Raw genomic sequence first — 19,864 nt, forward strand, 5'->3', positions numbered from 1 at the left:
CCTTCACACACATTTCACATTTTAGTGGTTTGACCTATTTATTATTTATTTATTTTTTGCTCCCATGTTGTACTTTTTTCAGCCAAACTTCTCATCTGGGTTGTAAAAACAGACTGACCTTAACCCCCTTCCAATAAATATTAGTCAGACTTTAGTCTTTATCTGTTAAGGCAGCTGGAGGTGTGGGCACAGCACCTGTTACTGTTATCATTTCTGCTCATTTGTTAATGTTTAACAATCACTCAGCTCTCAAGCTCAACACGTCGGTCAGTGCCCTCAAAGGCAGGTGGAGAGAGCTCAGCTCATTTTTCTGTAAAGCTTGATTGATATTTTTACTAGATTGTTACTGTGATTTTTCAATTTCTCCACTGCTGTTCATTTTTATATTATAAGGCTCGAAATGTATGTTTGCGCCAACATTTGCAAATCAGGTTTGTGGCAAGAAAACTTTAAAGTAATTTGTAGCAATTAGATTTCATGCCACGTTTGACTTTTCAGTGTTTTTCAGGGTTTGGGGTTTCTTCATAATTTTAATCTTCACAAGGGTAAACTTTCCTGTTGGTGACTTTTGAATTTCTTCTGTCCTTTGTTCCATATGTGATAAAAGCCAGCTGCTCCTCATGGACAAGGACACAAAATGTAGCAAAGACACCTCTCTCCCCATGTGTTGTAAGTTTTAAAAGTCGTTCTTATTGCATTGCAAACAGCAACATTCCTTTTGAATCCTACAAATTATGTGATTTGATAGTCACCACATATGTAATGTCATATTTAATGTCATTTTTAGAGTTGTAATATTAAGGCAAATAAATAACTGCGTGTTGAACCTTCTTTTTCACTTCTGGAAATGAGGAGTCATCAGGTCCAATTGCTGTGATCACCATCCTTTCTCTGTTGGCTCTCAGCACAGTTTTAGTGGTGGCTCTGATCTTCTGTAGTCGCCACAAGAACAAACAAAGAAGACAGAGTACCCTGACTCATTTTCAAAACAGTGGGGACGCATACATTAGTGCCTAAAAGCAATGACAGGTGCCTTTCTATCAAATAAACCTGTATCCTGTATGTCCATTGTGTTTTCTAACAGGTCAGCATGGTGTATCACCAACTGCAGCTCCACAGGTCCAACAGGCTTTGTGTGCATGGGAAATCACTGAAGAATGTGTTCTTGAGGGACTAGAGTTCGTGCAAGGCAGGCATCACCACACACTCACTAAGCACTGAGCATTTTATTAGGTACACCTTTACAACTAAAAGTACAATAGTTGTGCCATAAAACTCATGTTTCAGTTTTTGGTGAAATTGCTACAGATGTAATAAATTCAAGTATATGAACTTATTCAAGTATGTGGACGGTGTTATATCCAGCTGTGTTCCTAAAATTCTGACCCCTTCATCATGTAAACTGAGAGAACAAAAATATAGAGACAGCACTAAATATATAACAGTCAAGTACAACACCACCTTTAACTATGACCTTTAACTAGACATGATTGAATGGCAGGGGATGTTGCATTAATTTGTACAGGTGTACCTAATAAAGTGCTTAGTTAGTTTAGGCTGTAAATAAATTTTAAATATATCTAAGGTTGCTTACTTTATTTGTTATTATTTGATTCCTATAACCCTCTGTTATTAATGTAACTCTGTATAGATGGGCCAAAACAGCCTTAAGCTAAGGAGTTTCTGGAGTGGGTCCTGTTCCATGCTACAGTATGTAAACATGAGAATATAGTGAGGATGATGTGCTGTCAGACCAAGTGTCTGCCCATGTACCTGATCTTAGATGCCTGCAACCCAGGGAATCTCCTTCACTTCCTCTGGACGCTCAGAAATGTAAAAGTAGTACACAGTTTAAATTTGAACTTAAATTTGATGGTACAGCCATAAATTCCCTGTAATGACAAGGAATTTTTCTTCCCTCTAGCAGAATGCAAACACTGCCAGTGCATTGCAGAACTTTTCTGAGAGGTCAGTGCTTCTAGTGGCAAAGCAGGTTGCTGCTGGCCTGGTGAGTCTTTTTTATTAAAAAAACAAGGCTATAATGAGTTCAGTTAGATGTCATGTTGTATTGCAGATGACATTCAGTGGTGGAGCAGGTCATGATGCAGGGTACATGGGAATTTGCTGTTTATTTTGATTTCCCCCCCCCCCAAGAACTTATTTTATTTTGATTGGTTTCTCTCTTAGGATAACCTGATGTCAGAGCACAGGCTGGTACATGGGGATGTTGCAGCCAGGAACATCTTGATTGGCTCTGGCCTCTCGGCACGGGTGGCTGGACCGGGTGTGGCATTTAGAAGACACAAAATGGATTCAGCAATTAGACAGAGGGCAGCAAAGGTGCCTCTCATATGGCAGATTCCAGAGAGGATTATGATGTAGTTCAGTATCGACAGGAGCGACGTGTAAGGGCGGCGTTATGGCAAGCAGAACAAAATACACACAAACCAGCTAGAATGTATTGGGTTGAATATATTCTGTTGTTTGCTATAGTATGCCTTATTGCATTTTGCAGTAGCCATTTGAAAATAACTTAGACCTGATGTTAACATTTTCTTTCCCCTAGGTGGTCATTTGGAGTCTTACTGTATGAACTGATGACCTTAGGTAAGAAACGTTTCTGTCAAACATCAGTATTCGTGCCCTTTCAGAAAAGACTCTTTTAAATGTACTCATGGAATCTCTAGCACTGGATCACAGCACACTATTGTTGGCATTATATTACAACTGCAGTAACTTTTAAGAATACTTTATTCATTTCTATTTATTTAAAAATACTTGTTTTTTTTTCTGCCTCAGGCTCTCCTCCATATCCTGAGCTAGAGCCTCTGTGTGTGCTTCCAAAAAACAAAGGGTCTTATCGGATGAAGAGGACAGAGAATTGTGGAGGACATCTGTAAGTAAACCTGTTAAGAAACAGGTCTACATAACATGGAGTAATATCCTGTACCTTATATAGGCAACTTATATAATATCAGCATTTCAACATCTATGCTCCTGCAGAGCTATGGCAATGAGAAGACATGGCATATGGCTACTTAAAGAAATTATTCAACGATTTGGGAAATACACATATCCACCTTTTCCAACAGTTATAGAAGAAGATTGAAACCACTCTCATGTTAAATGTCAAACTATAACCAGCAGCCAGCTAGCTCATCTTAGCATAAAGACTGGCAACTGTTCAAAAGTAACCTAAAGCTCATCAGTTAACATATTACATCTTTGTAAATCTTTACCACACAAAAACCTTATATAAAACCTTTAAGTACTAGTAAGTGGGTTTCCTGCCAAATCTTTGTATGATTGTATACTACTAAAAAAATTGAGGGAACACTTAAATCACACACCAGATCTTGATGAACTAATTATTCATCTTGAAGATCTTTATAATGGAATAATTAGTGGAAACCAAAAATTACAACCCACGGATGACTGTATTCAAAATCGCATTAAAAATGATAGTGTAAATCTGATCCATTGAAGTTGTGTCATCACAGTAGCTCTTATTGTGACTCAGAAGTGCGTATGGCCCTTGTGTGTCTGTATGCACTCCCAGCAATGTCTCATGCTCCTAATGAGTTTGTCCTGGGGGATCTCCTCTCAGACCTGGATCAGGACATCAGTGAGCTCCTGGACAGTATGGTCAGGGGTGGTCCTTGGTGGCATCAGATGTATTAAGACATGCTCAGTTGGATTTAGGTCAGCTGAAGATGAGGACCAATCAGTGGCACCAATGCCGTCATCATCCAGGAACTGCCTACAGACTCTAGTCACTGTCCTTCACCAGGAAGACCCCAGGGCCCACTGAAGCAGGGTAAGGTCTGACAGTCGCTCTGAGTATTTCATCCTGGTACCTCACAGTATTTGGGGTACTGTTGGCTGTAACATGGAGATCTGTGCCTCCCCATACCATCATTTTCATTAGCACGAAAGCAGGTGAAACTGATTCAAAGCGACTTGTGCTTGCTAAATGGACAGATAGATATACTTCATTTTAAATGTCTGTCAGACAGAGGAGTGGAGTTATACAGGTTTATTGCTCTGAACATGAAGGATTTCCAGTATCTGTCCTTGTGGCAGCGAATCTGAAGTAGTCTGTCTGAAGTAGTCTTTTTTAATAAATTTTTGCAAATTTATTAAAAAAGAAAAACTGAAATATCACATGGTCATAAGTACTCAGACCCTGTGCTCAGTATTGAGTAGAAGCACCCTTTTGAGCTAGTACAGCCATGAGTCTTCTTGGGAATGATGCAACAAGTTTTTCACACCTGGATTTGGGGATCCTCTGCCATTCTTCCTTGCAGATCCTCTCCAATTCTGTCAGGTTGGATGGTGAACGTTGGTGGACAGCCATTTTCAGGTCTCTCCAGAGATGCTCAATTGAGTTTAGGTCAGGGCTCTGGCTGGGCCAGTCAAGAATGGTCACAGAGTTGTTCCGAAGCCACTCCTTTGTTATTTTAGCTGTGTGCTTAGGGTCATTGTCCTGTTGAAAGGTGAACCTTCGGCCCAGTCTGAGGTCCTGAGCACTCTGGAAGAGGTTTTCTTCCAGGATATCTCTGTACTTGGCCACATTCATCTTTCCTTCAATTGCCACCAGTAATCCTGTCCCTGCAGCTGAAAAACATCCCCACAACATGATGCTCCCACCACCATGTTTCACTGCAGGGATTGTATTGGGCAGGTGATGAGCAGTGCCTGGTTTTCTCCACACATACCGCTTAGAATTAACGCCAAAAAAAGTTCAATCTTGGTCTCATCAGACCAGAGAATCTTATTTCTCATAGTCTGGGAGTCCTTCATGTGTTTTTTGGCAAACTCTATGCGGGCTTTCATGTGTCTTGCACTGAGGAGAGGCTTCCGTCGGGCCACTCTGCCATAAAGCCCCGACTGGTGGAGGGCTGCAGTGATAGTTGACTTTGTGGAACTTTCTCCCATCTCCCTACTGCATATCTGGAGCTCAGCCACAGTGATCTTTGGGTTCTTCTTTACCTCTCTCACCAAGGCTCCTCTCCCACGATTGCTCAGTTTGGCTGGACGGCCAGGTCTAGGAAGAGTTCTAGTCACCCCAAAACTGTTTCCATTTGAGGATTATGGAGGCCACTGTGCTCTTAGGAACCTTGAGTGCTGCAGAAATTCTTTTGTATCCTCGGCCAGATCTGTGCCTTGCCACAATTCTGTCTCTGAGCTCCTTGGGCAGTTCCTTCGACCTCATGATTCTCATTTGCTCTAACATGCACTGTGAGCTGTAAGGTCTTATATAGACAGGTGTGTGCCTTTCCTAATCAAGTCCAATCAGTTTAATTATACACAGCTGGACTCCAATGAAGGAGGAGCACCATCTCAAGGAGAATCAGAAGAAATGGACAAGCATGTGATATTTCAGTTTTTCTTTTTTAATAAATTTGCAAACATTTCTACATTTCTGTTTTTTTCTGTCAAGATGGGGTGCTGAGGTACATTAATGAGAAAAAAAATGAACTTTTTTGATTTTGGCAAATGGCTGCAATGACACAAAGTGATAAATTTAAAGGGGTCTGAAACTTTCTATACCCACTGTATGTCAGGATGATTGGTAATTCTGCCCATAGGAGTGAATGTGAGCAGATGTGGTTGTTTGTCTCTATGTGGTCCTGTGATGGACTGGTGACCTGTGACCCTAAAATAGGAATAAGCTTGTATATATAGTGGATGGATAGTTTGACATTTGTTTTGTATCATTTTAGATATGATCTGATGAAGTACTGCTGGATGTGGAGTTTCAAAGACAGACCTACATTTTCAACCATCATGAAGTTGTTGGATTCCTCAATGCATCTGGCTGTTACTAAGCCTATCTATATTCCTGAGGTCATAGATATATTTGAGTATAACAGAAAGGCTGGATCGCTGTCATAAATCTACCCAATATGGCAAACTAACTTAACAGGAGAAAATCAACAAATAAACAAACGGCCACTGTGTACAAGTGAGCTTTCTCTCAAAACGTAATGATTCAAGGACACTGAAAGCAATTTTACTCTATTTATTGTGAAAAATGTACAGGCTTAAAAGCAGAGATCTTTTTTATCATTGGGTACAGTCTCTGTATCTATAATGCTCTTGGCATGCATACATTACTGTGACCTCACAGTTTGAGAACCCAAACATTCACACAGGAAAGCTGAATGCACTTCTGAATGTACTAGTGTTCAGTTTGTGTATATACTTTACACTGTAGATTACATAGATTTTCTTTTCACAAAATTGATTATCAGAAACCATTTCAAGAGCCACAGCAGACTTAAATCAATATCTGAATTCGACGACATGACTTTTTGTATTAATATTATCAAAAACAAATTTATGAAATTCTGTTCCACCAGATAGTTTGGTATTTAGATAACCCATACACTGTAAACACTCTGAGTTATGGCTTACAGAATGTTCAATTTATTAAACTCACCAAGTGAATGATGTCCCTTTATTTTGACACCTCTGATTACAAGCTCAAAGATTTTTGTTTTCTAACGTTTTCCAAAGGTATGGAGTGAATTAAAATGTAAAGGGCTGTGAACAGATACATGTACCTGTTACTCTGTGCTATTATCTTCATCAGGCTTTTGAAGAAATCTGTAAAAAAAAACTATATAATCTCCCAATATGCCACACACAATGCAGAGAGGCACAAATACTCACTGTGAGACACAATGAGTAATGCCAAAAAGTTGTCCTCGCTAAAAAGGACTGGTCTACAAAATGTAGACCATATCTACTCTGTTCTACCTCAACCTCTCTGGATTTAAAGTTTCAATAATGCTTCACTGCTGGTGTGCTCACAGCCATCATTGACTGCAGTGCAGTGTTACAACATCTTAAAAAGTTGAGGCAGAACTTGCAGTGAGGTGAAATTTTTACCCAGTAGATGGCAGTAAAAGCAGGATATGCAGCCCGTGTGTTGGGAAATTCACATTGAATCACAGAAGGCAGAAATCTGCTGGTGCAATGGTATTTACGGGGCACAACATTCACTCATGTTGCATGTCTGACTCAGTCTCAATCAGTGATGTCACTGTAGGTGTTCTGACAAGTGATGGAAAACACCTGCGTTGACATCACTGATTGGGCAGTGGTCAGAGGAAGTACTACGAGGTTTGAGTGTGATCCAGTGTGGATTAAAATAGTTAAAACTGCAATTCCTCTTAAAACAGAGGCAAACATGCAAGGACCCAGTGAAAATCACACAGAAATGTGGAAATCTTAAAGGCCTACATTGTTTCTTAGACACCCACAACTTGGTTAAAAACTAAAAGTCTTCAATGCTAAATAAAAGAGAAAAAAAGTCCCAAATGTACAGTATCCAGGGTTGTGGTCAGACTTTCAATTCAAACATACATCAAATACCAAATTATATAATAAAAATGACAGATCACTTAGAAAGGTCAGGAAATACCTAGATAATGAAAACATTGGCTTTTGGGGGCACATCCTGATATAAATACCTCTCAAATTGACCCCCACCCCGATCCAAATTTTAAAAATCAGTCAGTTAGTACAAGACTGATCAAAGTGCTGCATGAATGTCCATTAAAGATAAACCAGAAAGGACATGGAATCTCGAAAATGCAGCTGAGAAATCAATAATGGCCTTACCTACACACTGTATCATTCAAAACAGGTAATGGTTAAGCTCTGCTCAACGTTGTGGCATGAATTAACATTAATTTGTCAAGTGCAATTACTTATTTAAGGATTTTAGAAAACAAATTAGAGTCAGAGATAATAAAAATGTATTCAATATTCACTTTAAAATACTTTCATTTTCTATTACTGTGTGAAACGATGTTGCAACAAAATTGTTTGCAAAATTGATGAAAAACTAGATTAATACTGAAGTAGGGAGATTACACAGGAGATAAGCCTGATGAAAACAAAAACCACACAACCCCTGCCTTCAGTGAAAATGCAACAAAGACCTAAGACAGCATGAAGGTTAATCCATACCAGTAACATTAAAATGTCCTTGCCATACCTCGTTCTAATGCCCTTCTTTTCAGGTTCTCTCTTAGAGGTGTCACATGAAAATAAAGGTTAACAGAGCATGTGTTCACCTGTGGCATGAGCATGTTCAGCTTGGATCCTCCATGGAATAACTGGAGTCTAGAAGCCTCAGTTCACCCAGATGGGCCAGAAGTAAACCTAATTGGGAGTTTTGGTCAAAGTCAGCACTCCTTACACTTTACTACTCCAAAGGGATGTTGGGAACAAAATATAAGAGATTGACCACAGCAGGTAGTAGACACAGGCAGGGGGGAAGGAAAAGCAGAACAACATGATGATTCCTGAAATTGACAAAAAAAAAAAGTAGTTGAGTGACACATTATATTTGAATACACAACAATGTCCTGATTATATTCCTCAAAGACCACTGGGTGTAGTTTTCATTATAACTACACACTGAACAAAATTCATTAACTCTGAAAAAACTCAAAATCACTAAATCAAAAATGCTGAGGGTACATTACCCTGAGTAACCAGAAAAAAAAGGTTTCTCTTGGTCAAATGTTATTTTTAGTATTTTTAGTGGCTTTGAGAAGTAGAAACTGAAGTCCTGGAAACCATTGCTCTGGACTTCTGTATTGTCTAAAAAGTGAGACAGAATGAGTGATGTGAAATGACTTTACCTCCAACGTAGACTACTTTCTTCCAGGCCTGGGATTCCAACACTCTGTCATGGGGGTAGAAGTTCTGACTGATCATGAAGAGAATCATGGCCACTGCAATGACCCGCAGCATGGCCATGTTTCCCCCTGACAGCAGAGACACGCTGGCCAGAATGGCTGAGGAGTAGATGCAGGGCAGACCACGGTACATGAATGGGATCCCTAAAACAGGCAAGAGGAAATCTCCTGTAAATCCTTTAAATAATAAAGTGCGAATGAGATGTTGACTGTGATAAACCTATCGCTTGCATAGCCTACATTACACTATAATGCTACATTTTGGAACCTACCACTTGAGAAAAAACAGAGGCGGACGAACACAGAGAGAACATAACACATGCACAGGACATTGTCTAGCAGGCCAGACGTTCTCAGGAGCAATGATGTAGCGATCCCAAATGTTGTGAAGTCAGCAAAATCATCTAGCTTTGCACCTGAACATGAAAAAGAAAAGTGTCAAGTTTACATCAGTTTTAGGACCTGCTGATAGATACTACCAAATACACACAAGCAAATATATACTATATTTTGGATTATGAAAGCCAATGTTAATATGTTGTCCAGCATGGTACCAACATGTACAACTGCAACAAATCTGCAAGTAGAAATTTCAGTGTCAGCTGAACAGGGAACCATTCTATAAACAACATTCTCCACTGTCTTGTCCCTTTATCCCTCAGGAGCATGGAACATGTTTTCAAACACATGAGGATGAGGTGATTCAGGCCCAAATGAACGCGATAGAATACCAACACCCAGGGTCAAAAATTTCAGAAATTTCAGATATGCATAGAACTCAAAGCAACAGGATAAAATAGACAATTGGAGCATGATCCTGTGGAATTATGCTGCTTAATGTGAAAGTGATTGTTGAGGACACAACAACATCCACCTGCAAAGTCATGCAGAAAAACCCTGTGAGGACACAAAGCCTCCTAAAATGTGCAGTGATGTGCCATGGTGCACCTGGGAGCTATTTTGGGTTGCTGAAAAAATTTGCACATGCACACCAAAATGTAAAATACTGTATATGTTGCATTTGGTAACATATGATATATACATTAATTCCTAATCCCTAAAACCCGATAGTACCTTTCAAAGTCTTTACAAATATAGAAAATAACAAGACACTAATTTTAAGTGCTAATTTACATGATAAAAATTGTATGATTCTTCTCTTCGTGCCTTTGGAAGACTATCAATGGCAGTCTCCTTTTACTGTGTAGCAAGCCATGCCAACACCCCAGCTGAAGTTCATCTTTGGTGAGAGCTGTTGACCACAACAGTCCACTTACCCAGTGCCGAGCAGGCATCAAGTTGCCTGGCAACTGCGCCGTCTGCCAAATCCAGCAGGTAGCCAATCAGAACCAGCCAACATGCAGCATGATGGTGCCTAAATAAAACAAGTGAGTGTTATGTTTAGCTGCTTGTTGACAGCAAACCATTCAAAAGGGAAAAATATTTGCAAGATCTTGCCAGCGGTTCAAAGGGCTGAAGGTAATCGGGCTTAGATTTCAACAGTGTTACAAATAAAATGAGTTGTTCTTCTCCTGCGGTCAAGTTTGGTGACAGAAAATTTTGTAACTAGCCCTTGCCTGGACCTCTTTATGTGAATTCTATCGCTATTATTTTACTGTTCCTAGGGCCCTGCATGGAAAGACACAGCAATGCTAAAAAAAAAAAAAGAATAAAAAAGAGAATACAGCAATATTTCATTAAACTTATTAACATGTTTTCCTCATTCTGTGATATTTTTACTCATTTATATTCTCTAGCATTGTTGTGTTTTCAGTTTAATTATTGTAAGTTCTTATTTGTTTCTGTGAAATGTGTGTTCTATTTTGTTGTTTTGTTTTTTCTCTGTCAGGGGCATCCTATAAATTTTCTCTTACTGAACTTTAAAACCACCTGCAAACTTAATGATGACCATGCACAGCATTTTGTCCATGTGGAGCCTGTCTAATGTTTCAAGTAGCATGTTCACTCACCCATTAAGACTGCTGAGAATGGAGGCCATGCCCATGACCATGTTGGCAACTGACAGAGCATTAGCTGCATTTTTACGTGCAAACTCCTTGATCTGCAGTCCTGTGGCCTGATCACTCAGAGAGAGCTTGTTGGTACACCAGAAAAAACCTGAGACCACACAACAAGAGCAGTTAGTAGTTGTCTGTGCTTGGTCAATAACCTTTGCTGTGGTTTAAGAGAAAATCTAAATCCCTATGCTCTAAATCGCTTGACCATTTGGATGAATGCGCCTGAATAGGAATAGTTTACTAATTAGGCCAGTTTGAGTCAAATTTCGACTGGGTGAAAGGTAAAATGTCAAAAAAATGTAAATTATTTACCAGTCATTCAGTCACTAAATAATAACATTTTTTATATCATCTCGTGCGAATTCTTATTGCAGGACCTGATACCATATGTTTGCCCACGTGTTTCTTTTTTACTGCATTTAAATCAAAATATCACTATGAAATTGATTCCCTCGTCGTATGTAAAAGAAGCATCACTTACCAAGACGTATGTTTATTGGATGGAGACCGACCTTACGATACATTCATCCATTTTCAGATCACTAAAATGCATTTGTTACTGTACATTCATTCAATAAGTGGTGCGCAGCCTACAGCATGCAACAGTAAATAGTGCCTCATCATCTACTCATTAAATCATCACTTATACTGTATCTATGCAATGAAAATATACATAGTTTTAACTATTAGAAAATAAATAGCCACAATGACATGCATTAAATCTAGATAACATTTAGAAAGGGAAAAATGTCAAAAAGGATACAATATCAAAACAGGATGCATGTGAAGTGTTAGCATTATAATGTGATCTCATCAGGGGTCAAATACACATAAATACTGGTGGGGGAACAAGCTATGAACATTTAAGGGACTTGCACATACACCATAGCCTATAGTGAATGTGAGCTGGACCTACTGCACTGACACATACCAGACGTGAGATTGATTAGCCTGTTAACTCTGATCAAGCTAAGTGACCTGAGACAAGGACATGGCAGCAGCAGCACTCACAGAGCTGACTGTTCAAATTTGTGCCTTCCACTGAACCCCAGGTTTTAATGAAGATTCTGACATAAACGTAAATCTACAACCTCACCTGGTTTTCTCATTTTTATAACATGCAGTTTATCTGCAAATGCTAAACGACATGGGGTTATTATCATCAATAGTAATAGCAGAATAGGCCCATGTTTGCTTAAAGTACAATTAGTAAAGAGTGCAACGATAACTTGATAAGTTTTGTTGTAATCATGAGAAAATTTGCAGTATGACCGATAAAAGCTACAGTCACTATCTTAGTCAGCAAGCTGGAATGACACTGTCTCACTCCAGCCAAAAACTGCCCCTGCCCCCACAAAGCTGTGTTTTTTAATGAAGACAAACAAAAAAATCTTTGTTTTCTGTCTGCCTCCTCTCTTGTGAGCTTATTATTTTCTCTCAAGTCATAGCACTGTCTATGACAGTATGCACAGAGAATGACCTGTAAAATTTAAATCTTTTAAATGTTGCAGTAGCAACCCTTCAAGTGTTTTTCACCCTGAACTTCCTGTGATTCCAAAGCCAGGCGAGTTCAAGACACTCTTCATCTGAAAGAAAACAGTGTATGAGACACAGCAGAAAGCCAACAACAACTTACATTTTTACTTGAAAAGCAAGCTTTTTACTTCTCATTTACAACCTGGCATTTTCAATATTATCTGAAATCCTTTCATGGGAAAATACAGCACATCAGTGAATGCGGACAACATTCTGCATTTTTTACTGAAAAGCATGTCATTGCACGAGTAGTCAGGTTCATTAACTTTTGTTAGAATAAACAGCATCAGAGAGCCATGCGTGCTGCTATATTTGAATTAAAGTCTGTGGGGTTGCAGATCCAACAGTCAACTTTTACTCTCACCACTTAATTCATTGTCTTGGTCACTAATAAAGAGAGGATAAAGCCAGAGCCAGACACACTGTCAATTTCAAGTGGGTCTCTATTTCTGGATTGCTGCCTAATGAGTCCAAAGCATGATGGGAAAGCTCTTGTTATGTAATTTCCCTGCCATGTTACCAGGTAACAACTAAAAAGAATTAAAGAAAAGCATAGAAAAGAATTCACAACAGGGATAATCTGAAGTGAATATTTTGCACAATTTTGTGGTATTTTCATCTAAGAGGTAAATGTGTTTATGATAATGAGTTACAGTAAAAAAATGAATGTCAATGAAATTGCAATTAGTTATAACCGTACACCCATCGGGGAAGCTGTAAATTGAGTGTGGGCTGTGTAATGTCCTTTCTTAGTGTGTACTAACATTCACTCACAAAATGTGCAGTATACATTAGTGTATATGAAGTACAATAACCGCCCATTGAACCCAAATGCCCCTGGCCTTAAGGTTAAGGTGCACTGTATGTTCTACCTTAATTTTACAAGTCAGTTCATGCATCTTCAAAGCTCCGTAAGCAAAATTTGTCATATTTAGATCAAATTTCCTGCCCAATTTGATGCGAGCAGACCTTGGCTTTAATCTCTGGCACTGATGCCCATACAGTAATCCAGTTTATAAAATGAGACTGAGTAACAAGTACCTACCAGAAGAGGGAGTCAGGAGCATCATGACTGTCTCTGGCTCACAGTTCAACAGCTGAAAGATAAAATTTACATGCAAGACATTGCATATCTAAAACATTTGTATCATTACAGATACATTATGACTGGAAATAAAAATAGGAATGATCTACATCATTATCCTACATTATCCTAGCCCTTAATAAGATTTTAGGTAATCACTTTTGGCACCCATAGCTATCAGCATTTGTCTATTTTTGTTTTCCAGTCGTAAACCTTTACCCTTTGGATAGTCTTCTCTCAACTGCATTACTTTAAAAAGCTCATCTTTGATCTCTGTGTTTTAAAGCTGGATTATCATACATTGGCTCAACGTTTCGGTGTAGGTCATTTGCGCAACAATCTCTGTTCCCACCTTGCTTCTCTATCATTTACTTTCTTATTTTTTCCCAAACCTATTGATTCTACTTCTGCTTCCGAAACTACTCTTTGCCTAACACATCGTACAGCTGCACAGCAGGAGGCTTAATGCGCAATGCTCTGTAATCAGCACCGGTGTCCTCTCTCCATGTTACCGCAGCGTCACGGCCCACATCCCTCTGTGCAAAACTATCGCCACAGACATGAGAAGATCAGCGCATCTTAAATAACGGCTGAGCTGGCGCTGCCTGATATCCCTACATCTTTGTCAAAAGGTTGGAGCAAGTGGCGCAACTGCGTCACGACCTTATTATCCGACAAGTGCAAATTAGGCCTGAATTCTGATTTTAAATATCTCTTCACTATGAGGGTGAAGACACTATGATATCATATATTACCCCACACAAAATGCATCTCATCTTACCTGAAAGGACCTCCACAGATAACGGAGTTTATATACAAATCAAATGATGGAGACGTTGTGAGCGCGCACGTACACGCCGCACCTTATTTGTCTTTCTTTCCTTTCTCTGGCAGATTTTTAACCACCTGTTGTGTTTAATGTCGTCACGCCGGCAGGGAGATGTAACTTAGGACAGTTTACCTGTCAACTTCACAGCCTCCGTTTCAGCGCGTCCTTTTAAAGACCGGGGGGACAAATCCGCTGGAATATTCCACCGGAAATGACGCTTCAGTTGCTTCTAGTTTTTTCCACAGTATTTCATGCTCTTGGATGTTTATTGGCGTTTGGCAGACCAACTTATCGGTGCAAGTGATGGACAAAACTAGGCTTTCTTAAGCACTGAATCAATATGAAGCAGTTGTGCTAAAAATGCTTCAGTGTCAATGCATCTGGCAGAGTCGAATATGGCGACATCTGATGGTCAACCCTTAGGATTACATTTCCTAAGGGGTCAACCCAGATGACAATGAAACACAGGCTGATAATGCTGTTTCATCGTCATATATTGTATAGTTCTGTCATATATTGTATAGTTCTATTGTATTCTATACAAGGGACGATAAAACAGCATTTTCAGCATTAATTTTCAAGTATATGCATCTTAAAAAGCTACGAACTACTTTGTTAATACGGTTTATAAACTTACTATCTATTATGTATATTTCTATATCACTGTGTGGGAGATTGTGCTACAAATACAATGTGTTTTACAGATATGATTGTGCAAGAGATAGCCTATAGAAAAACATTATATTTGGGGGATGCTTGCGTAAATACGAAAGTCGCCTCCACTCAAATATTTCATAAAGTTTCCATATATTCTACCTGATATATTCCCCAAATGAAATAATGAAAAACCAATGTGTAACCTTAGTGACCGAGACTGTTCCTCTCACTACTGTTGGGAAAAATATTATTAGCAATTACATCCTATTTAGCTTGTTAAATATTGTTTATGCACACATTGTTGCAAAGAGTTATGCAGACCTGACACACTAGTGTGTAAAAAGTACTGTCTCCACTGTGTGAAAGAACGTTAAAAGTACTGTCTCCACTGTGTGAAAGAACGTTAAAAGTGTGTGAAGAGACACACAAGGTATTGAAAAGAGCTAGGTTTCTGCAGAAGGAACACACTGCTTACACTCAATGTAAGGACCAGCAACTTAAATTCCAGCGTCCCGCTCTTGTTTTGAAAGGTCCACATGCAGTAGGTTACCTCTCGTTTTCTCCCAGCTAATGAGGCAACGTGATTCACCTGTTTGCTCTCTTGTGTTCACAGCTTTTATACCTCTCTTTAGCCATAGACAAGTCGCCGGATTGTCTGATTGTCCAGTTCAGAGAAGCCGTGCCAACTCTGCTTCGTTCAAGAATACCACACTGAATCAAGTAAGCCTTTTTTGAATTTTCATGTTACTAAAAAGAGGAATGAGTTTTTGTTCAAGCGGACTTTGAGTTGGACAAAGTATTGAGAAGAAGGAACATTAATCAAGCCACTGAATCTTTCATTTTTGTGTGTTAAACCCATCAGCCTTTTTTCCCTCCTGTGAGAGTTGTTGAGTTTTCTGTTGGAGGAGTTTTTTGTTATCGTAACCTCTGGACTGTTTGAGTTAATCTGCCAGATCACCAGGCGCCCTTGACCAAGGCTAACCCGTACTGTCAGATGTTGCTCTGCGGGCCAAGTTCTGGATTCGAGTCTACATCTGTCTAGGTTCCCTCGAAGGTACCAAGTGCGGGCTGAGACAGCAACCACGTCCCAATAGCATCTCTGTTTTTGCCTCCACACCCTGGTCATCCTTCATTCCACACTCAACCCTGCTCTCTGTCACACAAAGGAATAAAGCTTTTAAAAACTGAGTTTGGTGTTGGCACTTGTTTTGGTCCTAAATTTCCCCCATTTGTGACAGTACAATCTGGCCACTATGGACCAAGCCTCACCCACTCAGTCACCATGGTGCGTCGGCATTGAATCCGCCATCCAAGCTCACAAAGAGAAGCTCAGTAACATTGGCCAGTCTGTCGATCGTGTGTCCACCCAGCTAAGTCAATTACTACAAGCCCTGTCCGTGCGGGACGTGTCCAACATTCCTCTACCGGCCTCTCCCCCAACCCCCAGACGAACGGAGGGCGCCAAACCCAGACTTCCTCCCCTGGCCCAATATTGTGGTGAATCAGGACTCAGTCGTTCGTTCCTCACAAAGTGTGATTTTGTTTTCGCTCTACAGCCATCCTCCTTTCCCACCGAGGAGGCCAAAGTCGCCTACATTATCTCCTTACTGGGAGGGACGGCAGGGCAATGGAGAACTGCAGCTTGGTGGTGGCAGGAGAAGTTCTGCAGATCAGGGAGGGACTTCGGAGAACAGCTATCCAGGATATTCGACCCTGTGCAGACCGAGGTGGAAGCTATGCATCATTTAGCAAGTTACGGCAAGGAAGCCGCCCCTTATTAGAATATGTTATCCAGTTTCGCACACTAGCTGAGGATAGCCCATGGAACGAGGCGGTGCCATTTTTATTTAGGACTTAACGACAGACTCAAGGACGATCTAGCTCATCATCCCAGACCTAAGGACCTGGACGCCCTAATCGAAATCACTACACGTCTAGATCAACGCTTCCAGGAACGCCAGCATGAGCGCCGGTGACTCAGGCAACATTTCTCCCCACAAAAGCCATGAACCTCGTCTAAGACCCTTGCACGAGCGCCTAGCCCAAATTCATCCGGTCCTGAACCTATGCAATTAGGCCGCAAAAAAGTGTCCCTGTCAGGATCTGTGTTTCTGAGTTCCTGTTTTGTGCTTTTATTTTGTAGTTCCTTTAGGATATGGTTTTGTTTTCCCTTGTTCCACTTTACTTTGACCCAATTAGTTGATTGTTTGCACCCTTGCCTCGTTTGTGTTTCTTCCCTATTTATACCTCTGTTCAGTCACAATTCCTCTGCTAGATCATCTGTTCATGACCTGCTCCGTTCTGCCAGATCATTTTGCTCGATTCCTGTTCAGCCTACGCTAACTCCCCTAATCAAGATATGTTGCCTGATTTGCTTTGCCTTTTCCCCTCAGTTCTTGGATTTGATTATGGACTACCTCTCGTTCTCTCAATCTTAAGTTAAGTTCGCCCTTTGTTATGTGTGTGTGTTCTCGTCATTTCATGTTCTTGTTTAGCTTCGTGGTTTCGTGTCTCGTCCTCTTGTTCATGCCTTGTTCCCTCTAGTGCTCACGTTTTGTCTTGTTCACATTTAGCCTCCCTCATGTCTTAGTCTTGCCATATGTCTTCTGCTTGGTCCTTGTTGACCCTTGTGTGTAAGTCTGGTATGTCCCCAAGGTGTGTGTGATCCCAGACCTTTGACCTTTGTGTGTAAGTCTGGTGTGTCCCCGAGGTGTGTGTGACCCCAGGCCCTTGACCTGGTCTCGTTGTGTGTAAGTCTGGTGTATCCCCAAGGTGTGTGTGATCCCAGACCTTTGACCTTCTTGTCTTGTCCCTTTGGCTTGTTTGCCTATGTCCCTTTAGTTCCCGGTGTTCCTGCTTTGGCTTTCTTTGAGTTCTGTATTTTGAAATAAAGACTTGTTTGAATTTGAAGTACCAGAGTGGGCACTGTTTGGTCTGTCTTCTCTAACTCCCCAACACCTCCAATCCTGACAGTCCCAGGCCAAAAGAGAACGCAGACGAGCACTGAAGCTCTACTGCGGAGCGCCGGGACAGTTGGTTCAACTTTGTCCAGTAAAAGACCAGGCTCAGTAAGGGATGTGAGGACTTTACAGAGCCGAACCTTGCTCGAGGGCAAACCCTCACGCTCCTTGACCATTGTCACCATCGGCGCAGCTCCACATTAATGGCAAATCCAAGTCCTCATAGATTCAGGAGAAGACACCAACCTCATGTCACAGTCTATCATCAACCTGCTTTACTTGGAGACGGAACCCCTACCTCAAGTCCTCCAGGTGAGAGCGCTCAATGACATCCTATTGCACCAAGTCAAGGTCAGAATGAAGCCAGTTTTCATATCTATAGCAAATCACCAAGAATACATTGCTTTCCACTTCATTGACTCTCCACTTTCCTCAGTTATTCTGGGTATCCCTTGGTTACAGCTCCATAATCCCCACCTGGATTGGACAACCGGGGAAATATTGGAATGGAACCCGGGTTGCCACGTTACTTGTCTCCGCACGGCACTAAGCCCTACGCCCCCCCAACCACTGGATCAATACAAACCAGACTTGACCAAGGTCCCTAAAATATATCATGACCTCAAGGAAGTTTTTAATAAGACCCGGGCCACATCACTACCTCCCCATCGCCCCGACAACTATTATTTAATAACAACAGTCTCTTCAAGACTACTGCCTGTTCCTCAGAGGTTGCTGTAATGCCATGGAAGAAGTGCAGTATCTACATGATCTAGATATGCCTGCTAATATGTTGACCATCATAAGGACGTTGCCTTACAAACTCAGACAAGTGGAGAACTGTAGCCTGTGAACTGCAGGAAATAAGCAGCCAGAGAGCTACGTTCATCAATATCACAGATTTCATAGAGAAACAACCTATTGAGTTCTCGCCTGGCACCAGTCCACCGAAGGGTCGCCTATATTCCCTATCCGGACCAGAACAGGATGCTATGCACTCATACATTCAAGAGTCCCTGGCTGCAGGGATTATCCGACCCTCTAAGTCACCAGCTGGAGCTGGGTTCTTTTTTGTAGAGAAACAGGATGGAGGTCTTTGGCCATGTATAGATTACCGAGGTCTTAACAACATTACAGTAAGAAACACTTTGCCACTTCTCACATCAGGGGGGCCCAAATCTTTACCAAGCTCGACCTCCGTAATGCCTCGTAATCACCTCGTTCGCATCCGAGAGGGAGATTAGTGGAAGACCGCCTTTGTAGGAGCCATGAATGATTTAGAATGAAAGTTATTGTAATATTGGGTATGATTATTTATTTTACATTGTTACCATGGTGATTAGGTCACATGGGAAGGGGCGGAAGTAATTATGGTTCAAGAAAGCACCTGTTCATCTGCATGGGGGTTTGGTAGGAGAGAGGTTGAGTGGGTCGCTGTATTTTTTGTTGACCGCTCTCTTAATTTGTTTATTTCTATAATTTGATTGCTGTTTTACTTTGATCCTTAACATTTGATTTTGTTACAAGTAAATCCTTTTGTTTGATTAAAATCCATAAAATGTATTTTTGGATCTCAGCAAATTTCTTATGTTCAGTGCATCAGACAAACAAGGCCCTGCATCAGCCTTTCAGCGACTTTTAGTTTGTTTTTTGAAGTTGCTATATTTTTGTCAACAAAAAATAGGCATTAAAAAGACATCTTCAGACAGTGCATGACTTTAAGGATCAGCTGGAAGCGGATTAAACTAAATAAGGTAAATCGAAGAAGAAATTACCGTCTGTCAACTATCACGACATTGGAAGTCACAGTCAATCACAGAAGCCGAGGTAAGAGTACCTACCTTTGGATGTGCGTATTATTTTGTATTAATAGAAGGAACCCGGTTTGCATATTCACTGCTTTGTCCACTGAGGATGATTGATTGATGGTTGAAGTTGACGCTGTTATGCCGATGCACAAAATGTGTTGGATGACCTTTATATGGATATCTGGATGTGTTTTAAATGCTCAATTTGCTGAAAAAAAAGAAAAGGAAATTCAAGGAGCAAAATAAGTGAAA

The 19,864-nt window shown here is 40.6% G+C and overlaps 2 protein-coding genes across 4 annotated transcripts; one reads left to right on the forward strand and one right to left on the reverse strand.

Moving 5' to 3' along the window:
- The first annotated feature begins 620 nt into the window (after positions 1-620).
- On the forward strand, positions 621-5,899 carry LOC113145152 (tyrosine-protein kinase STYK1). The gene is given in 10 exon segments (XM_074933676.1): positions 621-666; positions 848-991; positions 1,085-1,178; positions 1,309-1,397; positions 1,652-1,833; positions 1,925-2,008; positions 2,188-2,405; positions 2,567-2,607; positions 2,800-2,896; positions 5,727-5,899. Coding segments are annotated over 10 exon segments (1,167 nt in total). The 3' UTR covers position 5,899.
- A 111-nt stretch (positions 5,900-6,010) lies between these two features.
- Positions 6,011-14,388, reverse strand: tmem269 (transmembrane protein 269). Of its 3 annotated transcripts, XM_026331836.2 has the most exons (8): positions 14,140-14,360; positions 13,320-13,371; positions 12,275-12,324; positions 10,691-10,838; positions 9,998-10,095; positions 8,993-9,136; positions 8,664-8,864; positions 6,011-8,321 (listed from the first exon to the last, which is right to left on the reverse strand). In XM_026331836.2, the coding sequence occupies exons 4-8, from the start codon at positions 10,729-10,731 to the stop codon at positions 8,212-8,214; spliced, it is 594 nt and encodes a 197-aa protein (XP_026187621.1). In that variant the 5' UTR covers positions 10,732-10,838; positions 12,275-12,324; positions 13,320-13,371; positions 14,140-14,360; the 3' UTR covers positions 6,011-8,211. The 3 variants fall into 3 exon arrangements, with proteins under 3 accessions (XP_026187621.1, XP_026187619.1, XP_026187620.1); XM_026331834.2 differs by lacking the exon at positions 12,275-12,324 and having other exon boundaries at positions 14,140-14,362; XM_026331835.2 differs by having other exon boundaries at positions 10,691-13,371; positions 14,320-14,388.
- Positions 14,389-19,864: the final 5,476 nt, after the last annotated feature.

Source organism: Mastacembelus armatus, chromosome 7, assembly GCF_900324485.2.
Source record: "Mastacembelus armatus chromosome 7, fMasArm1.2, whole genome shotgun sequence".
Classification (NCBI taxonomy): Eukaryota; Metazoa; Chordata; class Actinopteri; order Synbranchiformes; family Mastacembelidae; genus Mastacembelus; species Mastacembelus armatus.

What these genes read in the sequence shown, in the direction of transcription:
- tmem269 (XM_026331834.2), bottom strand. Translation starts at nt 13,344, where the DNA reads ATGATGCTCCTGACTCCCTCTTCTG. An exon ending in TGATGCCTGCTCGGCACTGG is followed by an intron (nt 9,137 to 9,997) that starts GTAAGTGGACTG and finishes TTTCATGTTCAG; the next exon opens with GTGCAAAGCTAGATGATTTT. An exon ending in GAAAGTAGTCTACGTTGGAG is followed by an intron (nt 8,322 to 8,663) that starts GTAAAGTCATTT and finishes TGTCAATTTCAG; the next exon opens with GAATCATCATGTTGTTCTGC.